At 47.9% G+C, this 16877-nt stretch overlaps 1 protein-coding gene across 1 annotated transcript; it reads right to left on the reverse strand.

Annotated features, from left to right (window-relative positions):
- Positions 1 to 15050: 15050 nt before the first annotated feature.
- On the reverse strand, positions 15051 to 16127 carry LOC141936110 (olfactory receptor 14A16-like). Its single transcript, XM_074852836.1, has one exon. The coding sequence runs from the start codon at positions 16125 to 16127 to the stop codon at positions 15153 to 15155; it is 975 nt and encodes a 324-aa protein (XP_074708937.1). The 3' UTR covers positions 15051 to 15152.
- Between the last annotated feature and the right edge of the window lie 750 nt (positions 16128 to 16877).

Here is a 16877-nt window from a genome sequence, read left to right on the forward strand (position 1 = left end):
GATGAAGAACCTGCCTGGAAGAATTCCATGTCACACGACACTGAAGAATTTCCCAAATTAAGACACCAACTTAATCAAAAGAGAGGAAGATAGTAGGTCCACAGATATAGGCTCTGCTTACAAAATAAAAAGCTGGAGTTAGATGCTAGACAAGTACAAGGTTTAGAAATTGAATTACAGATTTTAGAAAATTACCTTGAGAAAGCAGGAAGAGTAGCTCAGTTTCTAGCAAGAGCAGCATATAGTCACTAACACCAGTGACAATAAACGCAATGCATTCCCTGCAGTCTGGGAACTCAAGAGTAAGTCTTGGTCAAGATCCATAAGTTCTACTGGGAAGGCCCAGGTTCCTGTGGGCTGGCACCATGGATCCTGGTACCCTTGCCAGCAGATTCTTGGGGATGACCCACAGCTGAAGAGGCCATTGGGAACCCGAGAATCTTGGCCCTGTTATTAGCAGGCACAGGAGCATCTATGAACACTCTTGGATCATCTGGGGAAACCTCAGGCTGAATAACTGCAGAAAAATTAAAGTCAAGTGGCTGTGACAGAGCCCGTCATCTTGACCCAATTTGGGAAAATGTCACCTTCCAACCAGGGAAATTCAAGGAAGTCATGTGAGAAGACCCATCAGGTCAATCCATGTATCAAGGGAAAGGAATATTTGTTATGCTGTAGATGCAGAAGGCAATAAGCATTGGATTGTGCCTCAGAATATTCAAGGAGAATCTCATCAAGCTCCTCCATGAGCTGAGGCAAACACTCTGAGCAGAGTGAAGGACAGTGAGTGCTGGCCTAACACGAAGAAGGATGTAGATCTCTGGGGTAGGAGCTGTCTGTCTTGTGCCATGACCAGTGCAGATTACACTGGAGTAAAAGCCCCAGCCCAGCACCAACAGAGTGGAGACCCACAGACACAACATCAGATTGATTTCATGGGAGCTCTGCCAGTGACAGCTTGAAACACTAAGTGCATCTTGGTAGTAGCAGATCCTTTTAGTGAATGGACAGAAGCCCCCTTGCAAAACCAACATGGTTGCCACCGCTGCAGATCTCCTGTTGAACGCTGTTATTTCTTGCTGGGGTCTGCTCCACAGCACTGAGTCTGATCTCAGCACCGACTTTGTGGCAATAATTCTGCATGAGCACTGCAAAGCCAGAACGCGACACGTTCCTCCTGGCTCTGCCAACCCGTGGGGTGGGGGAGAGGGAAAGGGCAGTGAGGGGGTTGGGTTTGGCTCTTGACCGTGGGGTGCAGCAGCGATGAGGAGTCAAGGGAGTGGATGGGGAGAGACAGGGAAAGGCACCACAAATTGTGATGTTAATTGTGAGGCCACTCCTGTTACAGTATCCTGATTGGCCAGCAGATGTCCCCAGTAATTTGGGGACAAGATGTTCATCATAAAATGACTCATCCCAGCTGAGACAGGAGAGGGATAGAGAGGAAGGGGAGAGGCAGGTGAAGGGGAGATGGCTGGAATGGGGATGATTTTGAGGTCACTTCAACATGCTTGGGGATGGGAGGGGGTGAGGCAGGTGGAAGAGGCCCACCTGGGGTCTGATTCTGGGGATACCTCTGTTATTCTGACCTGAACAACCACGAGAGACACAAGGGCCAGCAGGGTTCATGGCCACCATGCTAAGGACTAGCCCTGAGATGGGTGAAAAATCTTTTCCTTATCTCCAGGTTGAACATCCCCTCTTTCACCCAACATTCACCTTCCATCCTCTGAACATGCACCATGGTGCAGAGCCTAGTTCTCTATTCTTTATGGCCTCCTCATAGGTGCTGCCGGGCTGCACTGAGGTCCCCCTCAGCCCTCCCTTCTCCAGGATGAACAAGTCCAGCTCCCTCAGACTCTCCTCACAGGCAAAGTGTTCCAGGCCCGGCCTATCTTGGGGGCCATTCACCAAACCCCCTCCAGCTTGCCAACATCATTCTTGTCCTGAGGGTCTGAAATCTGGACTCAGTAACCTGGACAATGGCCTCTCTTGATCTCCTGTCCACACTCCTGGCCATCAAGCCCTGGGGGCAGCTGGCCTCCCTTGCTGCCAGGGCACACGGCTGCCTCCTTCCCAACCCACCAAGACCTTTCCCATGGGGATTCTTCCAGCCAGGCAGCCCCCAGCCTGTGCCATTGCCGGGGTGAAGTTGTCTTAAGGCCTCATCTATTTCCTCTTCATGATCAGGAGGTCTGGACGAGAAATCTGCCCACCACAATTTTGCCTATGATTTTCTTTCCTCTCATGTTAACTCCTCAGCTCTCAGCTGACTCTCAAGACCTCACAGTTTCTCCAGGAGGTGGTTTTGGTCACCTTACTGTTACAGTAGCTACTTCCAAACCCTCTGGGCTCTCTAGTGTCTAGTCTAGACTTAGGCTATCAAAAATACCATGCTTCCTGGCCTCTTGTACTCACTGGTTGCTCCGGTTTGGTATTCACTACTGGTTACACCCACTGACATACACACCGACATGACATGCACACACACCGGTTTTGCCAGTTGCTGGCCCCCCACAGAACAGTTGGAAGAACAACTGACGTCATTTACCTGGAGTTGTGCAAAACATCTGACACTTGTCTCTAAATTTGAGAGAAATGGATTTGACAGATAAACCCCTTGGTGGAGAAGGAATTGGCTGCACAGTCTCACTCAAAGAGTTGAGATCAGTGGCTCAATTTTTAAAAGGAAAGTGGTGATGAGTGGCTTCCTGAGGGGTCGGTGTTCGTACCAGCGCTGTTTAACATCTTTGTTGGTGACACAAACAGTAGTGCACCTTCAGCAAATTCTCCAGCAACACCAAGATGTGTGATGCGGTCACACGCTGAAGGGAAGGGATGTTCCATCCAGAGGGATCTGGACAGGCTTCAGAGGTGGGCCCATGCAATCCTCATTGAATTCAACATGGCCAAGTGCAAGTTCCTGCTCATGGTTTGGGTGAATCCCAAACACAAATACAGGCTGGATGATAAGTGGATTGAGAGCAGCCCTGCGGAGGAGGACTTCAATGGAAAACTGACTGTGACTCAGCAATGTGCACTCATAGCCCAGAAAGCCAACCATGTCCTGGTGTCGCGGATGAAAGTATTGACCCGGTAATATTTAGTAAGAAATCTAGGTTTATTAATAACTAACAGCAATTTATTATTATGAAATAATTCAGAGATACTAAAAGAAAGAAAAGCGACTTATTCAGATTCTAAAATGACAAGATTCACACTAACTTACTTAACGGTACCTATATATATATATACACATGCATGCACATAACAAAATGGACAAACATACAGAAACAAAGGTGTTTGGATTCAGTAGAATGAACGCAGAACGGACATACACACACAGAAACAAGGGTACGTACCCACACACACACACACACACACACACAGAGTAAAGAGAAGCGAGCTCAAAGAAAATTTCCCTCTCGAGTTTAGAGTAAATACTCACAATGCCTTGGCATTCCTCAACGGGCGATAATTGAGACTCGAGCAGGGGACTTCGCCCTGGCCTTCCGTCTGGAGCAGGCGACACCTTAAGGGTTTGGTACCTGAGAGGCGTCCCAGCTCAGGGGAGGTGCTGGTCACAGGCCCACTGCAATCCAGGAGAGCTCAAAGGGTCTCCCTGGTGGTCGCCATTTATAGGGTCCAAGATAATTGACTTTTATCAAATACCTTCTGGTGCCTCCAGCAGTTACAAAAGAATTTGATTAATGTGCGACTCTGTTATTGTTCCCATTTGACCACATCCCAGGCACAGGTGTGCCAGGCCCTTAGGAGTTGATGGGCCATTTTAACCATTTCCGAGCAATCGGGAGGGGCAGGAGCCAGGCTCGTTAACATTGTCAGTCCTTATCTCCACAGACTGGTGTATAGCTCGGGGGATGTGGGTGGAATCGCACCTAGCACCAAGCAGCCCAACAAAGAGGGGCCGGGGGGGGGGGGGGGGGGGGGGGGGGTAAGGATTGCACCACCACAATCCACCCCGTGACTAAAGTCAATTTATCTTGTCCATAGAGTGGCAGTGTGGTTGCCTCTTGCCTCTATGCCTATAAACAGAGGATGCCATAATCCAAGTACAGTTGAAGGAAATTTCGTGTTTGATTAGCTTCAAAAAGAAAAAAATGTTATTTTGGGATGGTGTACATACGGGGATACTTCTGTAACTGAGTAATCTGTTTAACCATCCTCCAAACCTTAATATACAATACAATTATGAGCAGTAAACATATTAGAATTAGAATTAAGAAAATCATGACCGGGTGGAACATAGAATTAAACAGTCCTGTTGCGGTGGGTGACCATCCAGATGAGCTTTCCCACCACTGATGTTCTCCATTCCTTTTGACTCTTGTTAATACTTGATGTATTTCTTCTATATCATGTTGGACCATGATAAGAGTCTTTTGTCCAGTTTTCTGTGCTCGTTGCAGGAGGTCGATTAAGTCAGGATGTTGGAGGAGTCGTATGGACAGTACCATCTATTAATAAGGAATCACATCGTGTTCGCATGCAAACACATCCTTTTCCAACATATATGACTACGCTTTCAGGGGTTTCATTTGGGTGGATCTCAAAGTGACAAATGTTTTGTTCAGTATCAAGACAAATGTCTTGAGCCTCAAGAGTATTTCCTTCACAAATGAAGCCTCGTTGTTCTCGCACAGTACATGCATTTACATCAATTGTTTGCCATTTCCCCTCCTTCTGGTGGGCCCATACTTTATGTTCTGAGGGACAGAGTATGTTTCCATTGTGATTTAGTCCTAATGCAAGGATTGGGTGTATGTTGTACACTGAAGCATTGCGTATAGTGAGGACAAATGCAATAATCCTGTCACCTTCTGTGTAGTGAGGAAAGTTGACCAATTAGACCTGCCTTGTAGTGTTTTGATGCTTCCAGTTTATCTCAGTAATGCAAGATCCCAAGGATTTGATGTGTGAGCCATTGTAAGTGTCTTTACTCTCATGAGCAGAAAAAGGAAGAGAGAAGAAGAGCCGTATAGACACCATTGTTGTAGCAATCGAGGTATGATGGTGAGGGACAGAAAGGGTAGGTGCAATGCTGTGAAGAGTCTCATATTGAAGATGAGGGTTGTTCCCACAGTGCTACTGGTGGACTTGCTGGGTATGGTGTCTGCTTCCACATTGTCGTTGGTGGAGTCAGTTATTTCTGAAAAGGAAAGAAAAGAGAACGGTCTCGGGGGGGGGGGGGGGGGGGGGGGGGCGGGGAGCTGAACAGGTTACCCCTTAGGATGCTGGATAAATCCATCTAGTACTGATTTTATGTTTTATTCCATTATTATCAATAGCATCCCATGCTAGAAATCCTCGTGGCTTGACCAGGATTACTGGTATTGTTCCTACAGATGGTATTTTTGCCATCACAGGCTGTCCTGCTTTCGTTGAGGACCAGGTGTGCTCATTATTTAGGTTTGTTTCTGAAGAAAGTGTTAAGAAGGCTCGAGTAATTGGACTTCCATAGGGACCATACCGATTATTTAACTGCTGTAAAATTTCAGAAAGACGTCTGTCCCATTGTCCTTCATGTGGTTTAAGATATTTTTTCAGCAGTCCATTGGCTCGTTCAACTATACCATTAGATTGTGGGTAATAAGGTGTGTGAAATACCCACTTTATTTCTTTTTGCTTTGCCCATTCCTGTACTTCTTTACTAGTAAAGTGTGAGCCATTGTCACTCTGGATAGAATCAGGGACAGGTAGAATTGAGAACCATGAGGAAAGGCCTCGGATAGTATTCTGTGCATTAGCCTTTTGGCACTTGGTAGCTGTAAGGAGTCCAGATACTATTTCTACACCTGTTAAAATATATTTGTACCCAGCAGAGGATTTTAAAGGACCAATGTAATCAATTTGCCAAGTAGACCACAAAGTTTTCCCCTCTTTAATGTGTAAAGGTGGTGCTTTGGCAGGGTGGTCCATCTGCAATTTTAATTTACACTGGGGGCACTCAGTGAGGATGGTTTCACATGTTTTCCTACTGAGGGGCCATCCCCGGCTTTGGGCTGAAAAGTAAAGTGCTTCTCGACCTGTGTGGCCTAATTTTTGATGTAACCATTCTCCTAGTCGATACCATGTGGGGTCTGAGGAATCTTCAATGTCTATTTTCCTAATTTTTGTCAATTCATCCACCCTTTGGTTCCAATTTGTAGCTGGTTTATTGTCATTAGCGTGAGCTTTTACCCATCCTATTTGGAATGGTGTTTTTCTGGCCATGGTTAATAGTAATTGCCAGTCTTCAGTTCTCCAGATTGGTGATTTATTTATCTCCCAGTTTAGGGCTTCCCATTGACAAAGCCACTGTGTGGCACCTGCCCAGACAGCATAAGAGTCTACATAAATGGCTTTTGCTTCATTTTGTGCTGCCAAAACAACTGCTCTTAACTCTCCTACTTGAGCACTGCCTTCACCCTCTTCAATAACTTGTTTGCCTGTTTTGATTTCTAATGCAACAGCTTTATATTGCCATTTACCATCCACTCTTTTTGCCGAGGCATCAGAAAACCAGACACCCTCGGTTGGTGAATCTTCAGTGAAGGGAGGTGCATCAAAACCCAGGATATTTTCATAATGCTCCTTGATTGCAAAGCAAAGAGATGTTACACGTTTTCCGCCAGGGAGCAGTAAATTAACTTTTGCTGTCTGGCACACAGTGCTAGTTCCTGTGACTCCGGTATTTTTAACCTTTCGCCGGCCAGGTCGTATGCCTAGCTTATTGGCATCTCGCTGTGTAATTATTGAAATTTGTGCACCAGTATCAATCAAAAATTTTATTAATTGATTTTGAGGACCAACTGGAATTAAAATGTAAGGGCCGTTCTCATTTATCCACTGATAAGCTTCTACTTGCCGGACTGGCAGGCCCAGTTGCCGTCCGGACCTTATCAGTTTTTTGATCCTGTGCTTTGCAACTGATCCTCTTGAGGGAGGAAAGGGTTATCTTTTTTTTCTCTGGGAGCTGGCGACGGGGGGAGGGGGGGGGGTTGGAGCATTGGAAGCGATACCTTTTTGAAATGCCTGAATCAGACTCAGAATGGCGCCGGTAGGCTGTCTCTGAATCACGGCTCTAGGAATTCCTAGTGACAATGCTTGCTTCCACAGTTCATTTCTCCACTCCTGACCCCTAGACTGTCGGTCAGAGGGTTTTTGTTCCTGAGAATTATTTTGATGCAATTGTTTAATTTGCCTAACAGTGCGACCTATATTTTTTGTTTCATTGGGAATTTCATCCCATCCCCTTTCTCGGGCATGATTTATAGTTTCATGCACTAAAGTTGCCCAAGTGGGTAATACTCTTGGTTCTAATTCTTCTTCCCCACTATTTCCAATAGTTTGTGTTAGATTTACCAATTCATTATAATTTAAGTCTCTCTGGATCTCATCCCGTTGTGCAATGAGAAAAGGTTTGAGCATGGCAGGGGCTCCTTTTATCAGTACTTTAAGTATAGCAGGAGCTACAGGTGCCGAAAGAGGAACATCAGTAGGCTTACGCTGATGCATGGCTTGAATACAGGCAGCTTTTGTAAAGGCTGCAGAGAGGTCATTTAGAGATTTGATAGGTATTAACAGAGGTTCTCCTCTCTCTAAGGCATCAATGCCACCAGCCCAATATGCCACTCTGCTTGTTAGTGAGTGGGGGTCATTTGGGGGGTTGGGACCAGCATCCAAAAAGACACCAGGACCCCAATATCCACTGGCTTCATTGCCATCTAGTAAAATTCTATCTCCCCCGTTTAGAGAAACTCTCCATAGGTATTCAGTTTCAGTTTCTCCAGGCTTACGGCCGTAACGATCTTGTAAATTGGCTATTTGAATTGGATCAAAAGGGGTTGTTTTGCTGATGCGACTTCTCACACCACCCCGAGGTTCTGTTGTTTCTTTTGTTTTAATAATTGGTCTGACTGCAAGAGGGGGAGACTCAGGCGGCTGCAAATAATTATTTTCATCTGAGTCATCATTATGTGTATCACTCCAAATGTTACCATCCCAGTCTTCAGGGGACACAATTAATTTTCTGATTTGAACAATATCAGGGGGGTTCGGAGACTGCATTAGCATCATTTCAACACGTTCCCCCAGTTTTTGTTGTTTCAATTGGGATTCCTTAAGTTGCTGTTGCAGCTGCTCTATTTTAATCGATAACAGCAGATTGGTGGATTTGTGCCCTGTAATCTCATCTTGTAAATTTTGTATTTTACAATTAACTTTCTCTCGTTCATGACAGGCAGCTTCCAGGCACACTCTCAACATTTTACAAATCATACCTGTATTTTTTCCAAATTTAGTTGCACCTCTAGCAATAGTTAACTGGTTTTCTACCTCTTCCCAGTTGTGCCAATTATTATAAGCCCAATCCTCTGGGAAGGTGGGATTTGGTTGGATACCGTGTTTTTGTAAGTATTTGGTGATTTTGCTTGTCATCCTGCCGACTACGCCAATTTGTCACAGATGAAAGTATTGACACGGTAATATTTAGTAAGAAATCTAGGTTTATTAATAACTAACAGCAATTTATTATTATGAAATAATTCAGAGATACTAAAAGAAAGAAAAGCGACTTATTCAGATTCTAAAATGACAAGATTCACACTAACTTACTTAACGGTACCTATATACATATATACACGTGCATGCACATAACAAAATGGACAAACATACAGAAACAAAGGTGTTTGGATTCAGTAGAATGAACACAGAACGGACATACACACACAGAAACAAGGGTACGTACCGCCCCCCCCCCCCCCCCAGAGTAAAGAGAAGCGAGCTCAAAGAAAATTTCCCTCTCGAGTTTAGAGTAAATACTCACAATGCCTTGGCATTCCTCAACGGGCGATAATTGAGACTCGAGCAGGGGACTTCGCCCTGGCCTTCCGTCTGGAGCAGACGACACCTTAAGTGTTTGGTACCTGAGAGGCGTCCCAGCTCAGGGGAGGTGCTGGTCACAGGCCCGCTGCGATCCAGGAGAGCTCAAAGGGTCTCCCTGGTGGTCGCCATTTATAGGGTCCAAGATAATTGACTTTTGTCAAATGCCTTCTGGTACCTTCCAGCAGTTACAAAAGAATTTGATTAATGTGCGACTCTGTTATTGTTCCCATTTGACCACATCCCAGGCACAGGTGTGCCAGGCCCTTAGGAGTTGATGGGCCATTTTAACCATTTCCGAGCAATCGGGAGGGTCAGGAGCCAGGCTCGTTAACATTGTCAGTCCTTATCTCCACAGACTGGTGTATAGCTCGGGGGATGTGGGTGGAATCGCACCTAGCACCAAGCAGCCCAACAAAGAGGGGCGGGTGGGGGGGGTAAGGATTGCACCACCACACCTGGTCTGCATCAAGAGAAGTGTAGCCAGAAGGTCAAGGGAGGGGATTCTGTCCAGAGGAGGCCATGAAGATGATCAGGGTGATGGAACACATCCCCTGTGATGACAGGCTGAGAGAGTTGGGCGTCTTCAGCCTGGAGAAGAGAAGGCTCTGGGGAGGCCTTCTAGTGGCCTTCCAGTACTTCAAGGGGGCCTACAGGAAAGCTGGGGAGGGACTCTTTATCAGAGAGTGTAGGGATAGAACAAGGGGTAAAGGTTTTAAACTGAAAGAGGGGAGATTAAGATTAGGTATTAGGAAGAAATCTTTTACTTTGTATGTGGTCAGAAACTGGAACAGGTTGTCCAGTGAAGTGGTGGCTGCCCCCTCCTGGGAAGGGTTCAAGGCCAGGTTGGATGGGGCTTTTAGCAACCTGGTCTAGTGGGAGGTGTCCCTGACCAATAATCTTTAAGGTCCCTTCCAACCCAAACCATTCTATGATTGTATGATTCTATGATTATTCTCGACTTCCCATCAGCAGACAATGTCCAGCCACCTCCTGGGAAGTAAGAATTCAGTACATGTAGTGGGTGCTTTGGAAGAATAATATCTTAATAACGAAAGTCACGCCCCCTCTTGGAACTCCTTTCTCTCAGCTTTTATTGCTGAGCATGATGCCGTATGCTATGGAATATGCCTTTGGTCAATTCAGGTCAGCTGTCCCCTTTATGTCACCTCACAGCCACTTGCCCACCCAGAGGGTACCAGCTTCTGAGTGGAGGGTTGGAGAGACAGCCTTCCTGCAGTACGAACACTGCTGGGTAACAGCCAAATCATTGGTGTGTGATCAACACCGTTGGAGCCATGAGTACGAAGCAGAGCAGGATCGGGGCTGCTATGGGGGAAGTTCACTCCATCCCAGCCAGAGCCAGTACCGTGGGGTTGACGGGTCTCTTCCAACCTGCGTTACTCTTTGATTCAATGAATCTTTCCCTTGGAGAGCTCTTTGAAGACAGGATAGACAGAGGAAGAAGAAAAAACAGAGAGGCAAAAATAGAGATATAAAATACACCAGTATAAATACAGCAGTTCCTCAGAGGAATATTTGTAGACTCCAACGGTTTGTATGAAATTCATCAGACAAATCTAATGAAACAAGCTGACTTCTATCTGCTCAGGGACTGGGTGATGTTTGGGTACAGCATCATGTGGTCATTGTGTCTCAGAACTCCTAATCCAGCAGGAAGCCAATGGCTGTGAAGGGGGCTGTGAGGTCACTTGTGCCTGTGGAGGTGATAGGCCACAGCAGGACCATGGCTGAGAAAGGGACTGTGAGGTGACAACTGGTAGGACAGCCCTTGACTCAGGGCTGGGAGAGGTGCTTTTAAGCTCCCCTCTGCCAGAGCCTCTGCCAGGCCAGCAGAAGGCACCCGGGTGGCACATCAACTGTGAGATCCCCTCTGCCCAAGGGCCCAGGCTCACTCCAGGAAGGGGGCTGAGATTTGGGTTGTTGTGTCTCTTCTGTCTGGGAACATGACAGGAGAGCAGCAGGCACAGGGCTTGACTGTGTCTACATGAGAAGCTGTACAGCCAGCAGCCCTGGGAGATCATTGTGAGGCGACTTCTGTCTCATCAGTTGAAATCCAGAAGAAGGCGGAGGGGTTGGGTTCCCTGCTTGAAGGGTTGTTTCCCAGAGGGTTGTTGGAAACAGCAGGAGACAAAAACATTGTCACACAGTGCAGCTTGGAAGGTGGAGACTGGGCATGAGGAGGAAGAAATGTCACTCCAAGGGTCATGCTGTGACACAAGAAGTCATCCAGAATGTGGATGAGATCAGTCCATGTCTCTGTGATTCAGGGAACAGAGTGTGAGTGTGGCCAGATGTCAGTGAAGGTGTGGAAATGCCAGGGGAGACAAGGGGAGGAAGCGAGGTGGGTGTCTACGGCCTGAAGGGAAACAGGAGCAGCTGTGGGACAGCGTAGGACAACCTGTGGTGGAGATGGCAAAGGGTGCTGGCAAGGCTGGGAGTCAGCAAGAGAACCCAAGTCTTTGTGCCCTTGGGTACAACCATCGTCTCTGCCACCAAGGCCTATGAGGGGACATGTTGTCCTCAGGAACTGGGTGGGTCTCATTGCCCCATTGCACACACCCCGTAAGGCTTAGGACTGTCATACCATTGTCCTTCACTCAGCATCACCCACCCCACATCCCACTGGCCCCAGAAGAGCCCTGAGCAATGCGTGAAGGACACGATCTGCCTTCCCAGGGGCTGGGGGTCAGGGCTTGGCCTTTCTGCTTCATCAAACAAACCCCAGGTTCTCTCAGCACCTGAGCTGCCTGCACTTCCCTTTGCCTACCTGCAATCATGACCTCCAATTATCTGTCCTAAGAAGTCCCTTGGGAGGCTTTGCTGGTCATGGTCCTCAGTGGGACTCCTTAAAGCTTCAAGGTACTTTGGGTATTGCTTTTTATATCAAGTCTTTGAGAGATTTGAGTAATCTCCTCTCAGTACCTGAGGGTCAAATACACCAGGGGCTCATTAAAATAAAACAAGCCCTAAGGAGCCATGTCTCTTCCTGTACTTTTCTTTAAGTCTTCAATACTTGTACAAATAATTGGAGCAGTTTCCTCATGTAGTTATGGATGAGTATTTCAAAGAACTTCAAATAAAATGAGGTTTTATTTTCAAGGGTGTATTTTGTTACTTTTCAGTGTAGAGAAGAGGTGATGTCAGCATTCTCCAATAGATACTGATGCAGGGTCTCTCCTAAGAACATCTGGACAGGTGGAAAATCAGTTCCTTGAGGTCTGACACAGAATGGACAACCTTCCCCCTCACCTCCACAGCCCCACCATTTCTCTTCTTGGTTTCCTGGGACTTTTTCTTACATCAGATTTCTCCACTACAGGCTGCAGCTGGAGGTTAGAGCTAATTTGTACCAGCTCCCACCTGCTTTCCTTAGAGAACTGGCTGCACACAGGCACAGATTCTTTTTTCCCAATTGTCAGCAAAGAAAAGTAAAGCAAGTTAAAGTTTCATGAGGAGTAAACTATTGACTATTGAAAGCCAGGCAAAGTTTTAACTCCCTGGTGTCAAAGATGCAAGTGTGTCTGTGAGAGGTATTTGAAGGAACAAAGAGTAAAGGGAGGGTAAAAGCAGAGAATAATGGAAAGGACTTTTGCCTAGACAGTCTGCATCTGGAAATGTGACTTTAGAAATTGTCATTGTATCCTGGACATTTGGAAATATGTGAAAGATCAGAGAAATCAAGTATGTGGTATAACAGTTCTCTTGGGTGACATTTCTGGGCTCCTAAAAGAGAGGAAAGTGTCCAAACGCAGTCAGGATGGACTTCCCAAGGGTAAATCATGCCTCACCCACCTGATTGACTTCTTGATGAAGTAACTGCTTCTGTGGACGAGGGAAGAACAGTGGGTTATGTACCTCCACCTCAGGAAGACTTTGGACATGGTCTCCCTCAATGTTCTTGTACCCAAGTTAGGCCAATCCAGTCTGGATGGGTCGACAAAGAGATGGGTAAAACACCAGTTGGATGATGAGGCTGAAAGCGCAGTGGTGAACGGGTCTTACCCTACCTGGAGGCCAATGGGACATATTTGGTCATGGTGGGGCAGCACAGGGGACTCTCCTGGGACCTGGGCAGTTTAACACTATTAAATTATAGAGATATTCATAGAATCCTAGACTCATAGACCAGCCCAGGTTGGAAGGGACCTCGACAGGTCATCTGGTACAAAGGGAGCCTACTTGAGATTATCTAGAACCCTGGGCAATTGCTTCTTGAAAACCTTCAGTGATGGGGACGCCAACACATCCCATGCGGAGTTTCTTCCAGTGAATGATTGTTCTCACTCCTTTGGACTATCTCCAGTCTGTCCACGTCTTTCATTAATCGTAGGGACCAGAACTGGACACAGTACTCCAGGTGGAGCCTGACAAGCGCTGAGCAGAGTGGGATGATCCACTCCCTGTCTCTGCTAGTAACGCCCCTGCGGATGCAGCCCAGGAGCCTGTTTGCTGTTGTTGTTGCAGCGGCGCACTGCTGGCTCATCTTCAGCTTGCTGTCCCCCAGGAACAGGCCCCTTTCAGCAAGGCTGCTCCCAGCCACACAGATCCTGGCCTGTGCTGGGCTCTTTGGTTATTCCCACCCAGGGGCAGGACTTTGCTAAACTTCAGGCTAAACCCCTTTGTGAAACTTCATCCTGTTCTTGCGGGACCATTCTTCCAGCCTGTCCAGGTCTCTGTAAGATGGCTCTGCCTTCCGACGTGTCCACCTCACCATCCAGTGTGGTGTTGTAGCAAACTTTGTGACAGTGATTTCAACCCCGTCCTCCAGATAAGTTAGGAAGATGTTGAACAGAATGGGGCCCAGTATGATTTCCTGGGGGATCAAGATTTTTAGCAGCCTCCAGCCTGAGTAAAAAACATTGATCACCACCCTCTGAGTGCAGTCTGTTAGCCAATTTCCTACCCATCTCGCAGAGCATCCCTCCAATCTGTATCTTTCCTGTTTTTCCAGCAGAAGGCTGTAGGAAGCAGTGTTGAAGGCTTTGCTGAAGTCCAGGGAAACAACATCCACTTTTCTCCCCATGTCAACAGAAGATGTTATTTAGTAGAAGAGGGTGATCAGGTTACATTGGCACGATTTGCCCTTGGTAAATCCGTGCTGGATTTTCCCAATCACCTCCTCCATTTGATATCTGATATTTGAAAGATTCCCCAACTCAATCCCTAAAACAGTCCTCATTGCCTCTTCTCCCCATGGCCATGCCACTTTGGAAGCTCCCCCATCATCTGATCCCTGCCCAGACCCAGCCGTGTCCCATGCTGGTCTTTGCAGGCAGCCTTGCTCCAGGGTCTGCTGGGGTCTGGGCCAGGAGAGAGGCCGGGCAGGGCTGGCCATTGCCCCCATCCAGGCACTGAGATCAGCAGGAGGGTGGAGATGTTCTCGCAGAAAGACTAGCCCATAGCCCTGGGGTGAGTAGCCAGTGCTGGAAATGGCCGATGAGAGAGGCTGGGGGGTGATGAAGGCCCTGGGCCACCTTCCTGGTCTGTCCATGGCACCAAGGGCACAGACCAGCTTCTTCTCTCCTGCACCTGCATGTCTTTGATCCCTTCCACAAGCCCTGGCTCTGCACCACAAATGCCCTGGTCTGAGTCCTCAACCTGTGTGGTCACACAGTGTGAGTTATATGCTGATCGTTTTCTATCCCCAGTAATTTCCATCCCAGCCCAGCTCCCTCCAAGCTCTCCCACCTCCCCTGCCCACTCTCCTCCGCTCTCCCCAGCAAAGCCCAGTCTGGGCTGGTCCCAAGTCAGTGCCAACTACAGGGTGCTCTGGACACTCACCCCACAGCCTCAGCCCCTCTGAAGGGCACAGCAGCTCCTCAGAGGCACAGAGGGGTCAGCCCCAGAGATGGGAGGCACCCATGGCACAAGGAGAAGGAGGTCAGGGGCACCCTGCATCCCCTGCTCTCCTCTCCAGCAGATCCTGAAGAGTCTGCAGAAACTCCGTGCCATCCCATCCCCTCAGAATAGTACCAGAAGCCTGAGGCAGTAAAGGCAGAAAGGTATTTTCATTCCCCATTTATTCCTGCCCTAATACGGATGGATGCAAGAAGAACAATTTGTGGATGCATTTATTTTGCTTAAGGACACAGAGTGCCTGGCTCCTCCTTTACACAATGACCATGGGTCTGACAAAACGGGAGAATACTGATGTAGGAGGGAAAGACTAATGGAATTTCTTTGTAGAACACATAATCACAAAAGGAAAAAATAAAAAATAACTATATAAATAAGGAAAGACATGCTTAGGTTGTCATACGGTGTGAGTAATTTGTAGAGAAACAAGAGTCTAAGGCTGCTGAAAAATGTCCAATCAGTTTCCTCAGGGCATCCTTGATCTCCTGGTTCCTCATGCTGTAGATGAGGGGGTTCAGTGTTGGAGGCACCACTGAGTACAGAACTGCAACCACCAGGTCCAGGGATGGGGAGGAGATGGAGGGGGGCTTCAGGTAAGCAAACATGCCAGTGCTGATAAAGAGGGAGACCACGGCCAGGTGAGGGAGGCACGTGGAAAAGGCTTTGTGCCGTCCCTGCTCAGAGGGGATCCTCAGCACGGCCCTCAAGATCTGCACATAGGACACCACAATGAAAACAAAACATCCAAAACCTAAACAGGCACTAACCATGATAAGCCCAACTTCCCTGAGGTAGGAGTCTGAGCAGGAGAGCTTGAGGATCTGGGGGATTTCACAGAAGAACTGCTCCAGGACATTGGCTTGGCAGAGTGAAATTGAAAATGTATTGGCTGTGTGCAGCACAGCCCAGAAAAACCCAGTGCCCCAAGCAGCTGCTGCCATGTGGACACAAGCTCTGCTGCCCAGGAGGGTCCCGTAGTGCAGGGGTCTGCAGATGGCAACGTAGCGGTCATAGGACATGACGGTGAGGAGATAAAACTCTGCTGTAGCACAGAAAAAATAAAAAAAGAGCTGAGCAGCACATCCCAAGTAGGAGATGTGCCTGTTGTCCCAGAGGGAATTGTCCATGGCTTTGGGGAGAGTGGTGGAGATGGAGCCCAGGTCGAGGAGGGAGAGGTTGAGGAGGAAGAAGTACATGGGGGTGTGCAGGTGGTGGTCACAGGCGATGGCGGTGATGATGAGGCCATTGCCCAGGAGGGCAGCCAGGTAGATGCCCAGGAAGAGCCAGAAGTGCAAGAGCTGCAGCTCCCGTGTGTCTGTGAATGCCAGGAGGAGGAACTCAGTGATGGAGCTGCCGTTGGACATTTGTTCACCCTGGGCATGGGGGACTGTTGAAAGAAAACGTTGACAGGTTAGGGCAGATTTCTTTGAGTCAGTCCTAAACATCCCCTCAAAATGACTTCTTTTTCTTTAGGGGAGCTTCATTTAACTCCTTTTTATGAGCTCAGGTTCGTGCTGCTGAGTGAGGGCACTTTGAAGAAGCAGAAGACAACATCTCTCGCATTGCTTTCAGATGGAACCCGGGGGAGCCCTGATCAACAAAAGCGATCCCTGTACCCTCGTGCAGAGTCAGGAGAGCTGCTCTGCCCACGAGTGACCTGCTGGTCACCACAGAGGTGCCCTGTGCTTATTACACTTATCTCTGCTGGAGGATAATCTCACTAGCACCGTATCTAAAGAAGAAACTGGGCTTTTGTGAGCTTAGAAGTCTCCAGTTTCAAAGTCCATTTCTCCAAACTCTTCTCTCCTTTCTCGTGCAGTGCGGAGAGAATGATGAGGAGGGGTGGCCTGACTCTTTGCTGCCTGGAGATACACCTGCAGGAGGTATTTGTTTCCAAGTCTCCTCCCTGCCAGTGCTCATAACCCCCATCCCACCCGCTGTGTGCTCAGCTCTGCCCTGCAGACCCCTCCTGGCAGCAGGGCCCTGCACAGGGGCATCTCCCTGTCAGCAGGTCCTAAGGACTAGGTCAGATAAGCACTAATGCTGCAAGCAAAGGCGGTGCTGGTGCTGTCTGTAGGTAGAGAGGTGGGTGAAGGCACTTTATGTGGCTTCTA

The sequence above is a fragment of the Strix uralensis genome, chromosome 31 (genome assembly GCF_047716275.1).
Source record: "Strix uralensis isolate ZFMK-TIS-50842 chromosome 31, bStrUra1, whole genome shotgun sequence".
NCBI classification, from domain to species: Eukaryota; Metazoa; Chordata; class Aves; order Strigiformes; family Strigidae; genus Strix; species Strix uralensis.

Excerpts from the sequence above, each read along its gene's own strand:
- LOC141936110 (XM_074852836.1), bottom strand. The coding sequence starts at position 16,127 with ATGTCCAACGGCAGCTCCATCACTGAGTTCCTCCTCCTGGCATTCACA.